General features: G+C 46.0%; 3 protein-coding genes across 3 annotated transcripts; all 3 read right to left on the bottom strand.

Moving 5' to 3' along the window:
* Positions 1-3: 3 nt before the first annotated feature.
* On the bottom strand, positions 4-1,293 carry CLAFUR5_08242 (uncharacterized protein; the record flags this gene model as incomplete). The annotated part of the gene is made up of 1 exon (XM_047907390.1): positions 4-1,293. One exon carries the CDS (start codon positions 1,291-1,293, stop codon positions 4-6), a length of 1,290 nt encoding a protein of 429 aa, XP_047759349.1.
* A 500-nt stretch (positions 1,294-1,793) lies between these two features.
* Positions 1,794-3,900, bottom strand: CLAFUR5_08241 (Tripeptidyl-peptidase sed1; the record flags this gene model as incomplete). Its single annotated transcript, XM_047907389.1, has 3 exons — positions 1,794-3,318; positions 3,369-3,632; positions 3,689-3,900. The coding sequence occupies 3 exons, from the start codon at positions 3,898-3,900 to the stop codon at positions 1,794-1,796; spliced, it is 2,001 nt and encodes a 666-aa protein (XP_047759347.1).
* A 1,398-nt stretch (positions 3,901-5,298) lies between these two features.
* CLAFUR5_20026 (uncharacterized protein) lies at positions 5,299-5,841 on the bottom strand (the record flags this gene model as incomplete). Its single annotated transcript, XM_059462882.1, has 3 exons — positions 5,299-5,390; positions 5,446-5,511; positions 5,559-5,841. The coding sequence occupies 3 exons, from the start codon at positions 5,839-5,841 to the stop codon at positions 5,299-5,301; spliced, it is 441 nt and encodes a 146-aa protein (XP_059318930.1).
* Positions 5,842-20,319: the final 14,478 nt, after the last annotated feature.

The raw sequence follows: 20,319 nt of genomic DNA, 5'->3' as shown, positions 1-20,319 counted from the left end.
CATCTAACCCACAAGATCATCGAAAGAGTTTGGCATGTCCTTGATCGCCCGTAGACTCTTCGCTGCGCCGTCCACCGCCACATGACCTGATCGCAGGCGCTTGTTGACCTCTTCCGTTGTTGCAGCGCCAGCGCTTGCTGCAGCTTCGGCCCAATCTCTACCACGAGGTGCTCCACGCCTCAGATCATGCTGCATCAAATGGCTCTCATCTGCTAGACGCGAAAGGAGCGCCTGGTCCTGCGCTTCCGCCGATGCGAACTGCCGCCGCGTGTAAGCGGTCTGCTGTAGAAGCTGCTGCTCCTGCTGCTTCGCCGCGGTCAAGGTGGCAATGAACGGCAAGAGGGTTTCTGATGTCGTGGATCGAGTCTCGGGCAAACCGCTATCTGATCCTCGCCGCGCGAAGTCCGGTGGCGACGATGGCGGTGACACAGATGAGGGTGGGTGTGCCACTACGTCAAGCAGACGTTGCCTTGCTCCGAGGTACAGCTCGTAAAGACTCTCGATCTCCATCATGTCGTGCGCACTGTCGCCGTTCTGTCCGCTTTTTGTGCTCGATGCATCGGATCTGTCCTTTGCGGCCCCAACATCGCTAATTAAGGCAAGTTGCTGCTCCATCCACGCCGTAAGCTCGTTGTGCGCCTTCTGGAGACCTCGGAGTTCAGCTTGCGGATCATGGGCTTCCCCGTTGACGCCATTGAGCTGCTCAGTAGATGCCTTGTGCTCCTCGAGCTGGTTCTTGACGTTCAAAATGGCCTTCTTGAGTTGTGTTAGATCATACTCGGCGCTGAAATCCGCTTCCCGGTCTGCAAATCCTGATGTGGAAGGCGGCGCTGGAGGCTCGCCGACCTGTCGCCTGGCCACTTTGTCGAGACTTTGGTTGGTCGTATCATCGCCTTGAGATTCAATCCTCGCTAGTGACTTCTCGATGACCTTGAGTCTTCGCCGCTTTTCTTTTTGGCGCATCAGTGGAAGGTAGCTCTCTGTCAAGGACACATTGCCCTCATCTGGGTTCGTCGCTTCATTGGGGTCTCTGTGCACTATCTCTTCCAGCTCCGTCTTCAATGCATCGTATCGTGCTTGCGCTTGTTTATGCGCCTCAAGTGCCTTCCCATATGCTTTTCGAACGCCACTGAGTGAGGATGTGTCGATGTCGTCCGGATTTCGAGGTAGAGCAAGGCCGAGCGGTGAGACTGGGAGAGTCGCCTGCAAGTTCTTTCTGATGGCATTGGCCTCTTGTCTCGTCCGTATGTATGGCCGGAGTGTTTCTGCCCGGATAGGTGAGATTCCGGTCATCCTTACCGGCCGCTCATGATTCCAGTCAATACTTCAGCTATGTGAATGTCCCGTTTTCAATACGAGCTGAGTAACAATTTCTCCGTCGTGGTCTATGGGCCCGACGCAACGTGATTGGCTGCATAATCCCTGCGCATGTCTCCACATCGAAAACGACCAAGCCGAGGTAGCGCACTTTATCGCGCAGGACACAAGTCAGTTGTCCTTCAACACAACAGGATGACTACAACAATGGGAGCATCGAGGCTGACGGGAATGCAGAAGCGATGTCAAATGCTTTGGGCTTGTAGTGCAACCAATACTCATACCAGCTATTTCCATCGGCACGACATAGAACGACAATTGCAGCAGTAAAGAAATGACATCGTTCACTCGCAGAATATAATATTCACGTCTTCACTACTATCATCATAATCTCATACATTCATCTCACATGGTGTCATCGACCATCCGAAAGGCTCGATACCCGAGTGTATTCATTTCTCCGCCACCGATTCCTTCTATGGCAGAGCCATGAACACCTTCAGCAGAGCTGGGTAGTTTGGCGTGCCTAGACCAGTCACAGGGTCCCATCCTGAGGACACCGAGAAGCCTTGTCCACCATTGTTGTTGGCACGACCGCAGTCACCACCAGCCTCATTGTTGTGTCCAGTAGTAATATCGTGGAAGGCGCCTGCATTCGCGTACAAAGTAGGGTTGACGAACCCGACTGCCTTCTTGCCGGCCTTGAGTCTCTCGTCGTTGATACGTGTCAAGAGCGAGGCGAATACAGGAGCTGAAGCACTGGTACCACCAATCAGAGTTGGGGCAGCATTGTTGAAGATGACAACGTTATCTCCAATTGCGGCGACGTCAGGGTAAGCCCGACCGCTCTTGCGGAACAGACCATTTCCGGGAGCGTTGAAGTCGGTGTATGATGGAATGTTCTGCGCTGGAAGGTACTTGGTCAAGTAGTTGTTGACTGCTGCCGACTGGTAGCTTGGTCTGTCGTAGATGTTCGAGAAGCCGCCTCCCGATCCGAATCTAGTCACGGCCACTTCCTGATCTTTTGAAGCGCTGGCACCAGGTGGGATGTACGTAGCACCGACGGCAGTAACGTATGGGCAGGTCACTGGGAAATCGGGGTTGTACAGCTGCTGGTTGATGCAGCCGTTGTCGGAGCTGTTCGCGGCTGGTCCTACAACGCCAGAGTCGCCGGAGGAGATGACGAACGAGACACCTTGCATACCAAGCTTCATGTACTCGTTGCATTGGCGACGCTGGTAAGATGCTGGCAGATCGAATTCGTTTCCACCATACGAGACCGAGATGACGTTGGTAGCCTTGTAGACACCACATTGAAGTGGTTTGTTGTAGCCACCGGGCACATTGTGTGGGTAAGGAGGGTCGAGGTTGCCACCACCATCGGTAGGCATTGGCACACTGCAGTATGATCCATCGATAGCATCGAGGAAGTTGTTGAGGAACCCTGCGTATGTGTAGTTGGCTTCGTAGACTGGGTCGTCAGTCTGGAACAGGATCGAGTTCTGCGGGTAGATGATCGGGTAGCTAATCTGGAAGTCAAGATCAGATTCTGGACCTGCATTGGGGATCTGGTTTGGAGCAGTAGCCCCGTCGACCGAGTCAAGCGCTGGGTGGGTGCCTTGCGGGATTCGGTTCAGAGTCAGAGCCAGGAAGAACAAGTTCAGGTCGGTCTGGGAGTAGACATCACCGAGGTCCTCAAAGATGCCGAGCTCGTTGCCCTTCTGAGCGGAGGTCGCCTTGGTGAAGTTGTACATAAGCTCAATGCATTCTGGAATGATGGCGATTGAGCAAACGATGTCCAGTGGCTTGAGAAGGAGATCCGTGATTGACGATGGCATCGGCGCCTTGAGTGGTGGCAATGTGGGCATACCCTTGCCGAAACCGAAGGATCGCTTTTCCAAGTCTTCCTTATCAGCAGGCCGTGAGTTCTTGCCAACGAAGAGCTTGATTCCAGGCGTGATGTAATCAATGTGCTTCTTCACATCTTCATGAACGTGATATCTTTGAACGATTCGTTAGTCATGCTCATTACTGAATGCAGAGTGACGTACTCATCGCAAGCGATCGTTGACTTGCCAGTCGGGGCATGCTCGAAGAAGTGGTACTTAGTCTGCAGGAGAGACTCTGCCTCCCAAGCACTAAGGTCGAGCTGAATCCATTGCTTGTTGACAGACTGTGAAATGCGGTTGGCCTCTACACCGGCCTTCTCAAGCCAAGAGCGCACGGCATCCACGCTCTCCTGTGCAGGGGCGAAGAAGTCGTGGACCTCTTCCGCAGTCATGTGCTTGCCGTAGTTGCTGCTGCTTGGGTCGGAACTGCAGTGTGTCAGTATGGCGAACACAGCAACAATCCGAGTCAACGTTAGACGTACATTTCCATGAGATATTCGTGACCCTCCTCCAAGTTTGATTGGGTCAGTCCGATCCTCATTGGCAACTTGACGTTGCTGTTGAGTCGATCGCGCTTGACCCATGCTTCGTTTGGTGAACGGCGTTCGTGGAGGACGTGTCGCTGGACATTAGTTGGGGCAGCGATGGCAACTGTCACCAAGGCCGCAACAGCGGCGAAGGAAGTAAAACGCATCTTCAGATAAAGCAATGAAGCAGAACCTACCGAGCCATCCGATGCAGGCCATCAGTACAGTATATATGCTCTCTCATCAACACTCTTGGCGGCAGCTTCTCCGCAGCGCTGCTCTTTCATGCAGCAGCCACGATTTTGCCATAGCGCCCGATCATGTCGAGAACAAGCAGGTCGTGTGCTTGTATCTGGTATTGGCTTTCGCGAAGCAAGAGCCAAGCATCGAGACTGGGGCAGTGATCAGCATTGGCGAAGACTTGCTGGCTGCAGGCTTGAAGTCAGATAAAGAAATAGATTGTCACAGTTTAGCCACCATGAATGATTTGCAAGAGCCCGTCGGCATTTCTGTGCGTGCGTGGCGGACGCTTGCCTCGTAAGGAAGGACGTAGATTCAGGTACTTGTCCTGGCCTTCATGATTGGCTTGCATTCAAGCTTGAATGTAGGTTGCAGCGCGGTGGAGTCGAAGATCGTCAGCAGAAGTGGCCCGCGAAAGCCGAGGTGAGCTGATGATTGTTGCCGTTACAGTACAACGCGCACGTCTGCTGTTCTCACGGAGATACTCAAAAAGTAGACCAGAAGGCGGCGCGATATGTTCGCAAAACGGGTGCTCGTGGTTGCAAGCGCTGACATGCACTTCCGGCTCATTGCCCATAAAGGTTGCGTGGACGTGGTCCTCTCAGGGAGTCAGGGAGTGCGAATGTGTTCCAGCGCCTCGGTATGACGGACCACTAATCCCATCGTGCTTAGGTAGCCAGACCGCATCGCGGCTCGAAAAGTGCGTTCGCATCAAGCCGCTGATGGCAGACGCGCTTTGTGAGAAGGCGGGCGACATGCCAGAGGCGATGACTGGGTTCATTAAGCTCCCAGCCTGAATCCCTAGATCATGTTCGAGAGCTTGTACTATAGCTGCAGCGGCTTGCTTGAGGCGTTGTTGATGGTGTACCTTTTGGGTCAGATGTTGTTGATTTCGTGGCTTCCCAAGATCGCGGCGACAGCTTGTCTCCGAAGCTTGGGCTCTGCCAAGGGTCTGGGCGCGCGCAGACAGGGATGTTGTTGCCTCGACTTCTCTCGGTGTCTCGACAATGCTCCTCGTCCAGAGAAAGCGTCATCGGGTCTATATCTCGAACGTGCCGTACGTGCAGCGGCCAATGCCGACTGGCTTCGGTACGGGTCAAATGTTGGTTGCAGCAAAACATGAATCTTTGTGCCTTGTAAATCATGCATCATGCGAATGGTTGCACCTTCTTCCCAAACTGGCAGAGATGGTATCCATGGGAGGCTATCAGGAACGACTGACTACAAACAGGGAATCCGCCGACGTCTGCCTTGTGAGAGGCTGTCCCTCACCGTCTTTCCAGGCATGTCAGGCTGTACTGAATTCCTGACATTTTGCAACGACATCAAATGGCGCCCACTGACCGCGGATCACAGTCAGCACACTCCGCAGTGAAGGTCCCAATAGCTGCCAAGCATGCAATGTCCGCCAGCGCATCTGTAGAGGCCCAACATCAGAAATGCATTTACTTTCGTGGAACAGGAATACATACCAATGCCACCCTGTGCACCCGCCGAGGCACACGTAGCAAAGCAAGCCGCTCCTGCTGAAACACACGCTGCCACCAGTTAGCCTGATTAACGTGCAGGAAGAATATCTACTGACCAACCACGTTGCACCCTTTGGCCTTCAGCTGGTCAATGTGACACTGCGCTACGGTATAGGAACTCCCGGACCTGCAGATGGGACCCTTTGGCTTCGATTCTCTCCATGGATCTGTGCTATCCTGTCTGGCTTGCAGAGATCTAGGGCCATTATCGGTGAGGTGCAAGAACAGGTCATGATCTGGTGCCGATCGTATAGCCATGCGCCGATTACATGCCTGACCCGCGGTAAGGGTGGCACCGGAAGCGAGGAGCAGGGGGAGGTAAGACTTGAAGATGTGCATCGTGGATGGTATGGTAGGCTCCGGTGTGTAGATGCTGGGCTGGAGAATCTGTGCTTCATCCTTTCCTGATAGTTCAAAGAGCTGACTTTATACCACTTAAAGAGTCCGACATCGCTAATGCTGGTCATAACAGAAAGAGGGTATCACGTATAGCACAATTGCATCTCTAAAGCTATTACGAGGAAACTCTTGCTCGAGCAGGCGCATCCCTTGGACGTAGACATTGATCTAGCCCACATCACCTGATCGAGCGCTTCGATCGAACTGGATTTCTTCCCAGAATACGAAACGGCTGGTCTCATCTGCATGCCGTTGATCTCAAAGTATGGCACTTGCTGCTGCATTGAATTCGGAAGTGTCAGACATCCTAGGCTCGTCCTTCACGGAAGCAACCTCACTGAGTCGTCTACTTCTCCAAGCCTCGGACTGTCCGAACAGCGGTCGATGGTCATATCAATGTGATCAGACCAGTGATAGGGACAAAGCTGGATGCACAAACGGTGGAGTTTCAGGCGGAGCATGGCTTGGCCGGGATCTAGGGTAATAGATGTGCACCGCGGGCTAAGGACGGCCCTGCACACTTCCCCGAGCACCACTTAGCCGACCGAGCACCATCATTTGCCGCCCACTTTGATGAGCTTTGATGAGCTTTAATCCACATTGCACCTTAAAGACCCCTGGGAGGGGCCTCCCGAGGCGCAACGGCGACGTGCAAGATAGTCGACGTTAATAAGATTTGATAAGGATTTGATTGGCAAGTGGTGCTCGGTCGGCGAAGTAGTGCTCGTGGAAGTGTAGGGGAAGAACGGCATCAGCGCTACCTGTTTACGAGCAATTCAGGTGTGGTAAGCTTCTTCTGCAGCTTCGATATTTCGGATCAAAGTTCCAGAACGAACCTATGGCTACCTGGCTTCCTTTCGTACATCATGTAGCAGTACAGTGTAACTTGGCTATAGCAGTAGCTTCGTACAAGCCCGGCAATATCGTTACGAGGCGAATATCGTTATAGCCAGCGCCAAGATTGGGCGGATCCGTGCTGCGGAAGGGGTACCTGCCGGCAGGACCTCGCTGTCGATACCGAATCAAGACTATATTGCTTCTCCGGAGCGACCGAGTAACGATATTCTAGTGGAGGCCACCCCTGTTAGTTGGTAAGACTTAACGATATATCGCTACATCCTTACAGCCTACAAAAGCCGTTTTGTTTTGAAGATTTATCGCTATATCGCGGTTATCGTTACTCGGATTATCGCTATAGCCAAGTTACACTGTACAGCGTCTGTCAGCAGCGGAGTCACATTCTCTTCCCGAGTATCCTAGCAAAATCCAGGATTCCAGCAAATCAGCCGGCTTCGTTGGCAGCGGCCGCTAAAACCAAATGTTACTCCGCTGCTGTAAGACGCTGTAAAATCGATGCTACAGAATTAACTTTGCCCTCAGCTAACTTAGTACTTTCGACCATACCTATCTGATCCTCTTCATAGACTTCGGGTCGAGGTCAGGATTTGTCCGGTGACATCCGGCCGGATTAGGTACTTTCCAGTCGTATGTCGTACTCATTTAGCTTCTACCTCCTAGAAAATGTGCTGTAGCGCGTGACCGTGCTATAGAGCCGCGAAGTGACAAGCTAAGCGCGCAATGTTTGACATCGGTTACTATAATTAGGAAACTTAATAACTACGTTCTTAAGGAAGTTAGGAGCCCGTTCTTCCTTATAGCTTAAAGTCCTCTAAATATAGTAGGAGGCTAGAAGCTTATTAAAAAGCGAACTCGATACTTATATACTACCTCTATTCTAAATTTAGGCTTATAGGCTATAAATAGCCGCGCTTTACCCGGCCGTAGTACTCGCTTTTAGTAGTATTCTAAGTTATTTTTAGGGCGCGTTTACTAGATAGAGTAGATATAGCTAATTAGAGCGCGCTATTTAATTTACTATCTATAAGCCTAATACTAAAACGCGCTATCTTACTAAGCTATAGCTTATTCTATATAATATTAGCCTCTAACTTTTAGAATACTATAGCTATATATATAATTAATATAAAATCTTATAGAGATAGTTATATAGATATACTCTATAAGATTCCTAACGCGCTTAATAAGTATAAGAGATTAATAAACTAAGTCTAAAAATAGTATAAGACAATTTCCTAGATATTAAAGTAAGTATATAATAGTAGTAACTAGATCGTTAGCTAAATACTAGACTAAATATTATAACTAGTATAAATAACGTATAATATACTTTACTACCGAGCGGGCTATACTACCGAGCGGGCTACTTTTACTAAGAACTATACTACTTTCACTTTGATTACGACGGTATCTTAACACAACGACATCCTATAGAATCGTTACTAGGAGGACAATTCCTCTTTAGATTCTTCGCTATCTAGCGAGTCTACTTAATAGGTACGTACGTTATACCCCGACTCGCTATATCGCTTCTAGCGTCGTAGCCTTAGTACTAGCCAAACACTATCTAGCGACTCTCTACTTACTTCCTACCTCCTAGTATCCTCTAGAGTATCAATTGCGACGCCTTATCGAAGGTTAGAGACCCTCTAGACTAAATATACTTACGCTTTCGTACTTTCCGCTATATAAGGGCCTCGTTAGACTTACGTAGCTTACTAATCTCGCTTCGTATAAGAGCTATCTAATACGCTATCTCTCTACTCCCTTTTATAAGCTAATACACCCCTTCCTATAACGAGTTTAGCGATAAACCTACCCGGGCACGTATTTTGTTCGTTACTAGTATTAATAAAGAGTCGATATTACGAATATAGGTTAGTAGGCATATCGTACGGTACTAAGACTAACTTAGTATACACTAAGCTAGTCGAGACAATAGTACGGTAATACTACCGAGACACTATACGAATAGTAGGAGCGACTTAGAGAACCTAAAGTTACTTCGCTAGTTAGTACGAGACTATCGGAGGAACTGCCGTCGTAGGATAAAATATAGGTAAAACTAATAAGGCGTAGTAAAACAGAACTAGGACTAGAGCAATATCCCTCTATATAGGTATAAGAGACGTAGTCTCTATACCGATAGTAGAGACACCTTTAGTACTAAACACTATTCTACTATATACCTTTATATACTATATTAGTCCTTCCTCCTTCCCTATTATATATCCTAACTTCCGTATATATATATATACTATACCTACCTAATAGGTTATAAGCCCGGGTTTACTTAATAGGACATCGATATACTAAGGAAGTACGACGTAGGGTATTATACCCTATACCCGGAATCCGTACGGTAACGTACTAATAGACTCGGGGAGTCTACTATAGAGAACGCTACTAATAGACTCGGGGAGTCTAAGCTTATTCTAACTACCGTAGTCAAGTAGAGCTTACTATATATCTAAGGGGTCGAAGACGAGAATCACCTGTACGTAGTGTCGGCTACGAACCTCTTATCTAGCTACGAGAGAGCTAAGTATTCTTACGCTAGAGCGTCGTAGGCGCGACGGGCGCGTAACGTAGGCGAAGCCGCGGCGAATAGAGGACTACTAGTAAAACGGGTATAAAAACTATCCGACGAGCGTGTACTCGTATCGGGAGCGAGTCCCTCTTCTTTCTACGTGTAAGAAGGGCGCGGAACCGTGGCCTTTACGCTCGATAGGACACCTCTAGTATAAGTATAGAATTTTTACCTCCGGAGACCGTAAACCGAGCGGGCTAAGCGACGAACATTAGACGAGCGGACTATAGAACAACAACTAAGCGGACTATATAACGGCGTCGAGCGGACTACAAAACAATCTAGTGTTTACTAGCGGGCAATACGGTAGGTAGGTAGACACGCGACGAAGCCTATAAGGGCCTATTAAACACCCGGTATAGGAACGAGGGTTTTGCCTAAGGCACTACCTATCCCGCTATATAACGCACCTAGTCTAACATAGTAGATTACGACGAGGAAAAGACGATAGCCTAAGTAAGGAAAAGACGGCTATTAGGACGGGGAAAAGACGTATAATATAAGTGGATTAGTTCTATAATTAGGGAGGATCGAGGGTAGGGTAATAAGGAACTTTATATTAGTTAGTAGGTAGAAACGTAAGGAGTACGCTACCCGGCGTAGTATGTGCCCCGAGCAAACCTACGAGGTATAGACGGCCGCTTTCTAGAGATAGGCTACGGTAACGCGAAGGGCGTCAAAACCTAGGGCGTAGTATATACTAGTAGCGACGGCTAACACTATATATATAGCCCGAGAGGACGGATACGTATGTCGGTTAATAGAGAGCACTAAAGGGCTTAGGCCTATAGAGGTGGATGTTGGCTTAAGGAGTAAATAGGGAGGGAGGGCGTAGAGGGAAGCTTTTACTCCGGGCTAACCTCTCGAAACGAGGCTATACGGTAGTACTAGATAAGTAGGAAAGCGCGGTTAAGACTTATTACCTTATCTCGTAGCTAGCTTGCTAAATACGATTCCTTCCTTACTCGGTTATATAGCAAGTAGCGGAACAATATACGCCGTTACTCCGGCCCTTAACGTAGTAGAAGGCCTTCTAGACCCCTAAATACTCTACGAAGGTAAGGGAGGCTAGAAGGGCAAGGCGACAGTAGACGAAGGAGCACACCTAAGAGACGTAGGAGTAATACTACTACGCGACATAAGAGAAGAAGGCACAGATAAGACGCGATAAGCTATAGGACTAGAGAGCGACGATCGGGCTCGTTATAGAAAACCCGGAACAGATATAGAGACTTACTAGATAGGCACGACTACCTAAAGAGTAACAAGCCCCTTACTTCCCCCTAATCGTAGACCGCGAAGGGATTGCCTAGGCTACGCCCCGGGGCAAGGCAAAAGCGTTAGCCGACCATTTCTTTTCGACGTAAGTAGAGGTAGACCTTACGGACATTGACCCGAGTATATACCCGGAACCCCTAGACATAGATTAGGCGATTAGCTCTAATATAGTAATAGGAGTTATAAGTAAGCTAAAAGGACGAAAAGCCCTAGGCCTAGACAGGATACTAAACGTACTACTAAAAGAGTATAGAGAAGAGATCGCGCCGAGCCTTATAAACCTATTTACCGCGTACCTACGGCTAGGGTATCACCCGAAGCCGTATAGAGAGTCTATGACAGTAGTGCTACGTAAGCTATAGAAGGAAGACTATACTTAGCCCAAGTCGTACAGACTAATAGCACTTCTAAATACGATAGGGAAGGTCCTAGAAAAGATAGTAGCCTAGAGACTTACGTAGCTAGCCGAGGATAACTACGTACTCCTAGCAATATAGATAGGGGGAAGAAGCTAGCGATCGACACTAATAGTAATAGAGCTAATTACGGAGCAAATTCAGACCCTCTAGCACTACGGTAGGAACCGAGCGGCGTCCTTACTATCCCTCGACATCGTAGGGGCCTTCGATAACATCTCATACTAAAGGCTAATATATATCCTATAGTAGAAAGGCATCCCCTAGTAGGCAACGTCGTTCGTCTACTCCTTTCTCTAGGAACGGACGACATACCTAGTCCTAGGAAGGTACACGTCCGACCCGGTAAAGGTAGAGACTAGAATACCTTAGGGATCTACTCTCTCCCCTATCCTATTTCTAATATTTATGTCGGACCTAGTCCCCCTACTCACCTCTCCGTAAACCTTAGTATCGGGGTTCGTAGACGATATAAACATCCTAGCTTAGTTAGACTCGACAGAAGAGAACTGTCGCCTCCTTAAAGATAGGCATAAGAAATGCGAGGAGTGGGCAAAGAAGTATAGTGCCCGGTTCGCCCCTAAAAAGTACCAACTTATACACTTTAGTAAAGCGAGAACATACTATAATATAAAGGCGGCGGTAAGAATCTAAGGCTACGAGACTAAGCTATTAGCGGAGCTACGAGTACTAGGGATCTAGCTCGACCCGAAGCTAAGCTAGAATGTATAGATTAAGAAAGCCTAGAGTCGAGCGTAAGTCAATAAAGCCTCGATAAAGAGGCTTACGGCATCTATATAGGGAGCAATATTCGATAAGGCAAGAGTAATATATAAGGCGATCGTTAGACTAGCTATATTGTACGGGGCATAGATTTAGGGAACAGGAGGCGTAGGTAAGCCGATCCCGAAACGGATAGAGCAACCCCTAAATAGGATATAGGTAGGCAACCTACGTAGGGTACTAGGCGTATATAAGACAACGTTAATAAGCACGGTAGAAATAGAGACAGGAATACTACTAATCGGCCAGTATATCCGGGGAATAAGAATTCAATACGCGGTAAAGACGACAGATTACCTAGCATAAACCACGATCTAGGAGGCAAAGAATAAGATAGAAAGCCGCTACTAGAGAGGGGCAGGACATAGGACAAGCCAAAAAGAGGATGACCTTACTACCTTTACGGCCGTATAGACAAGCACCGAATGGCTAGTACGAAAGGAGGAGGAGCGTAGGACTCGCTAGGCCGGCGGGAGCAAGGCTAAGACCTAAAGCCTAGCGAAATAGATAGCGAGCTACCTATAGGAGTAGGACTAGAAAAGGAAGCCCCCTAAGACAATAGGCCCGATAGCGCTCCGAACCTTCTAGAGACACAATTACTAGCTATATAGGGACCTAATAAGGGCCGAAGCAAGCACAAGTATAGCAATCTAAATTAGGTCCGAACATATTAGATTAAGGGCCTACCTGTTTAGGAGACGCGTACTAGACATCTATAGCCTAGCCTACTAGTATAGCTACCTATCGCAAAACCTAGAACATATACTACTAAGATGCCCGTAGTAGGCGAGAGGCAGGGGAAATTAGAGGCACTAAGCGGGAAGGAGAGACTATAAGTCAATTATTAGGGACAAAGGCAACATTCGCCGAATCTCTCGGTAGATACTATAGTAGGGATACCTCTAGTAGTTTAGCCTTACGAGCAAGACGGAGGAGTGGATAGATAAGAGGCGGAAGCGAGGGGGGTTATAGATAGGGTAGTCATTAGGGCAGGCCTATAACACTAGCGTACCCCTAACAAGGGAAATTTAAGACGATAACGAGGAGGAAAAGATAGGCGGGAAGGAGGAGGGGGTTTTTACTAACACGGTTTCCCCTCTATATATACAAAAATAAGATAGTATAGCTATATAGGCCAAAGGGCACTACAACAGCTTAATGAAATATCTATCTATCTATATATCTAAGGCTACCTTCGCTATAGAAGACTTAAGGAGTTACGAGGGCCCCTAGAAGGTCGGCCCTACCCTTACTCGTAAGAACGAGAAGCGCTAGTTCGTTATACTACGAGACTATCTCGAAAGCCGGGAGGTATTCTAGGTTATCGACGACTCGTCGGCTAATCTCCTAGAATCCGTTACGCCTAAGATTACTTCGAAGGCGAACGGTATAGCGAGATATACTATCTTAGTATATTTGTCCGAGGAGGACAACTTAGAAATCTTGAATATACGAGATACGAAAGAGATCTAGAAACTTCTATAGAAGAAGTATAGTAAGGTCTATAAGGTATACGTAGTAGCGCTTATAAAATAGCTAGTATCGTTTAAGCTACCGGACGATTAGACAATTAGATAAGGGTAGATATATCTAGGTAACCTATCTATATAGATTGCCAAAACAGATAGTAAAGAGACCTACTATAAGGACCCTATCCGGAGGTTTAAGTACCTACTAAGTAGCCTCCCGGACGTCTACGCTAGTACTAGGGATACTATCCTAGCCTAGCTAAACCTAGGCTAGGAATCCGCTATAACCTTACTTAAATCCTACGAATTACGGATCTAAGAGAGTAAGGGCGAGACCGCTCTATACTCCTAGAGACAAGGGGGTAAGAGCGGCTACTTTATCTACGATAGTAACTACCTAGTTATATCGTGCCCGGAACTAGATTCCGTAAAGGAGTTTGTTAAAAAGAAGAACACCTAGAAGTAACCGGAGAAGAAGTCCTACGAAGAGCTAGTCCGGGATCTAGAGAAGGCCCAAAACGCCCTTAAGAAGTCTAGTAAATAGTAGAAGGATAGGAGAAGCCAATCCGACAACAAGACAAAGGCAAAGGCGATACGAGCCTATACCTTACGAGAAAGCGATGCCGAGGAAATATACGACGACGAAGTCTCCTATTCTACTACCGAAGCAAAAGGTAAGTTTCCCGCCTCCGAATAGATACTAGACTCCTATACCTCCTTATATATAACTGACAATAAGTCTCTATTCAGATCGCTTAGGAAACTAGCGAGAAGGAAAGTGATTAAAGTCGGTAGAGGGTACCTAGATATATTCTATAAAGGGATAGTAACTATAGAAGGCCTAACGGGGAAATAAATTACGCTAGAGAAAGTCTTGTTTATTCCTAATCTTAGAGTTAATCTAGTTTTATAGAGGCAATTTAGTAAGCAATTCGATATCGAACCTCTAAACTTTATACTTAAGTATAAGAGCGGAAAGCCTGTCGTACGAATAGTACTACGAGGGGGGGTACCGGTAGTATCTTCGATATCCGACTCCCTAAACTAGGTAGATAATAGACCTCCGGAGATACTATACGAGGAAGCTCTAGCCGCGGCAACTACCGAGGATTAGTAGGAGCTTTAGTATAGAAGATTCGTATACCTAGGTAAAAAATTGCTCCGGAACGTCTATAGGGTAAGTAATAAGAAGGACCCGATTCCTATCCCGGACGAGTATAACTATAAGGTATACTCTATCGCGAATATACGGAAGTTTAAAGGCGCTATTATAGAACGAAAGAACGAAAGACTTGCGCTTATATCTATCGACATCTACGGACCCTTCGAAAATACGACGTCTAGGCTAGGTTTTAAATACTAGCTAGAGATCGTAGATAACTTCTTAAGAAAGAAGTAGGTAATCCTACTTAAGAACAAATCCGACGTACCGTAAGCACTACGATAATAGTAGCTAACTATAGAGAAAGCATCGAAATGGTACGTAAGAGTAGTACGGAGTAACAATATACCTAAGCTACTAATAGTTCTAAAAGAATACGAGAAAGAATCGGGGGTTTAATACGATATAACGGATACTTATAACTCTATACAAAACGGAGTGGTAGAAAGGTCAATCTAGGCATTAGAGAACGCGATCCGCGTAATGCTCGAGGAATCGGGGATGCCGGTAGAATTCTAGCCTAAAGCGCTAGAGGTATAGGCGGTTATACGTAACCTACTACCGAACGGACCGGTACTTAACGGTATCTAACTTTCGCCGGAAGAAGCATTTACTAGCAAAGTGCCGACGGTGGATCACCTAAGAGTATAGGGTTGTAGGGTAGTAGATTACGTAGAACCGAAATTATATTTAAAAGGGCTACGATAGGATAAGTTAATAAACCGGGGTAAGGAAGCCATTTTCGTTAGATACGGTTAATCGACTAAGCAATAGTTGTTCTAGGAGCTAGATATACGAGCTATTAGGTAGTATAGCCAATTAGATTAGTTCGAAAACGAGAAGGGGAGAGATCTAGACTTAGGTATCTCCTTTACGAACTAACCTAGTAGGGCACCCGAACGAAGGCTAGTCGGTCGACTACCGGCGGTCTCGCGACTACTACTAGTTTAGTAACTACCGGATGCCCCGAGAGCAATCTTACGATCCTCGGGTAGTATAATACCCTAACTTCCTACTACTAAAGTAGCCGAGTCCTCTATAGAAGAACCGACCTAGCTAATCCCCGCTCCCTACGTAGAGACCGAACCCGCTATAGCTAAGGATAAAGGACTAACTGTCTTAAGACCGCTCTATGTCTAACTTCCCGGTAGACTAGATAATATCGCGGACTATAAGAAGATCGAGGAAACCCCGGAGCTACCGGAACTAATCGTCCGGAGGAAAAGGACTAGGGATCCTAACGATAACTATAGCTAGGACTAGGACTATAAGGCTAAGTACTATAAAGCTATAATAGTTTTGTTCTACTAACTACTATAGGTAAACAATAGACTTACCGATACCGACGAACGTATATTTATAGCTACGGTAGAGGAACTGTTCGACGAAGTCTAAGAACACGCCTTTACTATATTCGGACCCGGTATCGCCTACTAATAGGAAGTACCTATCCCGAAGATATATAAGGCTACGGTAGGGGATCCTAAATAGGGCTACTTATAGAAGGACGCTATCGATACCGAGCTACTCTCGTTATTAAGTAATAATACCTAGGAAACGGCTATCGCTCTAAGGGGGGCGAATATAGTCACCTCTAAGTAGGTCTTTAACGTAAGAAGACTTATTAGCGGAGCAATCGAAAAGTTCAAGGCAAGACTTGTCGTAAGAGGGTTTTTATAGAAATTCGGCGCTAACTTTAAAGAGATATTCGTACCTATAGTACGCTATAACACCCTAAGGGTCTTTATAGTAGTAGTTTACGAGCGGGATCTCGAGATATACTAGGTCGACGTTAATAATGCGTTTACCTAAAGCTACCTAGCCGAAGACATCTATATAAAACCCCTACTAGGAGTCGAAACCCTACCGAATACGGTCCTTAAGGTACTCCGGAGTCTCTACGGCCTAAAGTAGGTAGCTAGAGACTAGAATAAGCTCTATATCGCTACGTTAGTCAAAATGAGATTCTACTAGTCCGAGGTAGACCTATGTCTCCTAACTTATACTAAGAGAGACATTATACTACTTATCTATATAGACGATATACCTATTATAGTACTAAGGTTAGCCGACATCTAATAGTTTAAGAAGTAGTTCGCGTAACACTTTAAGATTAAGGATCTCGGGGAACCGGAGAAACTACTAGGACTAAAGATTACTCGCGATAGGTATAACGATACCCTAAAACTCGACTAGGGCTATTATATCCGTAAGGCCCTTACTAAAATAGATATAGTAAAAGAAAAGGCAAGCCTAACACTCTCGCTAACAGATAGTTACGATAATCTCCGTCCTATAGCCCCGAACGACGAGAGATATAGTAAGGATAACTACTAGAGCGACAATAGGACCTAGATATAGCTAATGACTACAACGAGACCGGACCTAGCCTTCCTACTCGGGAGAACTAGTACATATGTCGCGGATCTAACAAAGCGGTATATAAAAGTACTAAAGAAGGTCTCGAGATACCTAAGGTCGTTCCCCGACCTAGGGTTAATGTTTAGACGTAGTAGCGGTGCCCTAACCGGATACTTAGACTCCGACTACGCGATAGATCGAGTAGATAGGGTCTCGATTCTAGGACATATCTAGCTAGTATACGGTACACCTATATCCTAGATAAGTAAGAAGCAAAAGTCTATAGTAACCTCTACTATAGAGGCAGAGTTTATAGCGATAAACGCCGCCGCGAAACAATCCTAGTTCCTAGTAGCTATCCTCCGAGAGATAAACTGCCCGGGGCTAGTAGGAGACTGCTCTTTCTGACTAATAGTCCTAGCCTATAAGAGCACCGTCGACGAACTAAGACTAGTACGCCTTATAGGAGATAACTAGGCGGCTCTAACCTTAGTTAAGGACGCCTATATCTACGAAAGATCTAAGTATATTAATATTACCTATAACTATATTAGGCACCTCTAGTAGTAGAGGAAGATCAAAGTAGAGTACTACTATACTAAGGAGATAGTAGTAGATAGTTTGACTAAACCGCTAGCCGGTCCCTAGTTCTAGACCTTCGTACGATAGCTATAGCTAGTATAGTAGGAACAATCGTTCCTTACCTTACGACCTAAGTAGGAGTATTACGAATATAGGTTAGTAGGTATGTCGTACGGTACTAAGACTAACTTAGTATATACTAAGCTAGTCGAGACAATAGTACGGCAATACTACCGAGATACCGTACGAATAGTAGGAGCGACTTAGAGGACCTAAAGTTACTTAGCTAGTTAGTACGAGACTGTCGGAGGAACTGCCGTCGTAGGATAAGATATAGGTGAAACCGATAAGGCGTAGTAAAACAGAACTAGGACTAGAGTAATATCCCTCTATATAGGTATAAGAGACGTAGGCTCTATACCGATAGTAGAGACACCTTTAGTACTAAACACTATTCTACTAACGTACTTTACTACCGAGCGGGCTATACTCCCGAGCGGGCCACTTTTACTAAGAACTGTACCACTTCTATAGATATAGCTATATAACTATTATTATAGCGTATATTGTCTTTAAACGAGGCCAAACTGACCTTAGCTGTCTAGGCTACGAAACGCGACGCGACAATTACGAATCGACTTGCTATAAAGGTATACGACGCGTCTCGAACTATACTAGGGTATCGATTGAATAGACGACCTCCTCGGGGTGACTACGAGCCTAATTCGAAGAAGCTTATAGAGCTAGAAGAGAGGGTGATACTTGAGTATATACTCGAGCTAGATCTTAGAGGTTTCCCGCTATTAAAGGCTAGTATACGAGCAATAGCCGATTTATTACTATAAGAGAAGGGTCTTAAGCCCGCTAGTCTTAATTAGATAGACAGGTTTATTAGGCGGTATCGTAAGCTAAAGGTTCGTATAATACGTAGATACGATCGTTAGCGAGCCCTAATAGAAGATCTAGACGTTATCGAGAAGTAGTTCTTGCTTATAGGTAATATAAAGGAGAAGTATAGCATCCTTAACTAGGACACCTATAACTTCGACGAGACAGGGTTTATAATAGGTGTTATTACGTCTTAGAGCGTCGTTACGGGTTCAGAAAGGCGTAGTAGAAAGAGGAAGGTCGTTTAATAGGGCAATAGAGAGGGAGTAGAGAGATAGCGTATTAGATAGCTCTTATACGAAGCGAGATTAGTAAGCTACGTAAGTCTAACGAGGCTCTTATATAGCGAAAAGTACGAAAGCGTAAGTACATTCAGTCTAGAGGGTCTCTAACCTTCGATAAGGCGTCGCAATTAATACTCTAGAGGATACTAGGAGGTAGGAAGTAAGTAGAGAGTCGCTAGATAGTGTTTAGCTAGTACTAAGGCTACGACGCTATAAGCGATATAGCGAGTCGGGGTATAACGTACGTACCTATTAAGTAGACTCGCTAGATAGCGAAGAATCTAAAGAGGAATTGTCCTCCTAGTAACGATTCTATAGGATGTCGTCGTATTAAGATACCGTCGCAATTAAAGTAGAAGTAGTATAGTTCTTAGTAAAAGTAGCCCGCTCGGTAGTATAGCCCGCTCGGTAGTAAAGCACGTTATATACCTTCGTATACTATATTAGTCCTTCCTTCTTCCCTATTACGTGTCCTGACTTCCCTATATATATATATACTATACCTATTTAATACGGACGGCATTAAGATAGATAAGGATAAGATCGCCGTAATCTAAGAATAGGAGACCCCTCGTAACCTAATAGATATTCTGTCCTTCCTTAGCTTTTATAACTTCTATAGGCGGTTTATTCGTAACTACTTAGGCATTGCCTACCCGATAATATAGCTTGCTAAGAAAGACGTGCTATAGGTAAAGGGTAACTAATGTTAGGACGCTTTTAAAAGTATAAAATAAGCGTTTACTAAGGACGACATTATACTCGTACATTTCGTACCCGGGCGAGAAACGAAGCTCGAAACGGATACGTCGGACTTCGTTACTACTATAGTAATGTCGTAGCGAGGAGAAGACGGTATATAGCGCCTAGTAGCTTTTATGTCTAAGAAGATGTCGCCGTAAGAATATAACTACGATATCTATAATAAGGAACTACTCGCTATCGTAAAAGCCTTTAAGGAATAGAAGCTAGAGCTTATATCTAGAGACATTAATAGAGATAAGGCTGACTTCGAAAACCTTACCGACGAAAGCGGTAAGCTAATCCTAGTATACTCCGATTATAAGAACCTTAAATAGTTCACGAGTACTAAGGTCCTAAATAGACGCTAGGTACGTTAGTCCGAGTTCTTATCGTAGTTCTACTTTAAGATTGTCTATATCCCTAGTAAGACAAATACCAAACCTAATACTCTAATACGGCGGCTATAGGACGTCCCTATAAACAATAACGACCTATAAAGACAGTATTAAGAACAGACGCTACTACCTAAGTACCGATTCCTTAATATCTCGCCGATAGAGATCCGTCTAGGCCGATAGGGTAATAAACTTATAACTAAGATTCGCGTTATATACGGAGAAGCGGAGCTATAGTAAGCGTTACGCTAGTTAGATATAGGAGAGCCTTATACGCTACTACGCTAGTACCGTATAGATAATAGCGAGGCGGTAGCTATAGGCGGCCTTATCTATATTAAGAATAGATAACGGCGGCTATAACGTCTTCGTACTAGACGTACCGGGTTTACGCTTTAAGGTCTTCTAAGTCTATTATAGTACCCCCTCTACTAGTTACCTAGGTCGTACGAAGACCTACGAGCTTATTACTTACGACTTCGTCTAGCCCGGCCTTTCGTAGTATATACGTAATAAGATCTTTAAGTACTACGAATACCGCTCGTTAAAACCCTCGTAGACGTAATACCTAGGGCTACTAAAACCCCTACTAATCCCGTTTAGACTAT

This window comes from Fulvia fulva, chromosome 3, assembly GCF_020509005.1.
Source record: "Fulvia fulva chromosome 3, complete sequence".
Lineage (NCBI taxonomy): Eukaryota > Fungi > Ascomycota > Dothideomycetes > Mycosphaerellales > Mycosphaerellaceae > Fulvia > Fulvia fulva.
The sequence above is the reverse complement of the archived record's forward strand: the minus strand, read 5'-3'. Positions and strand labels throughout refer to the sequence as shown.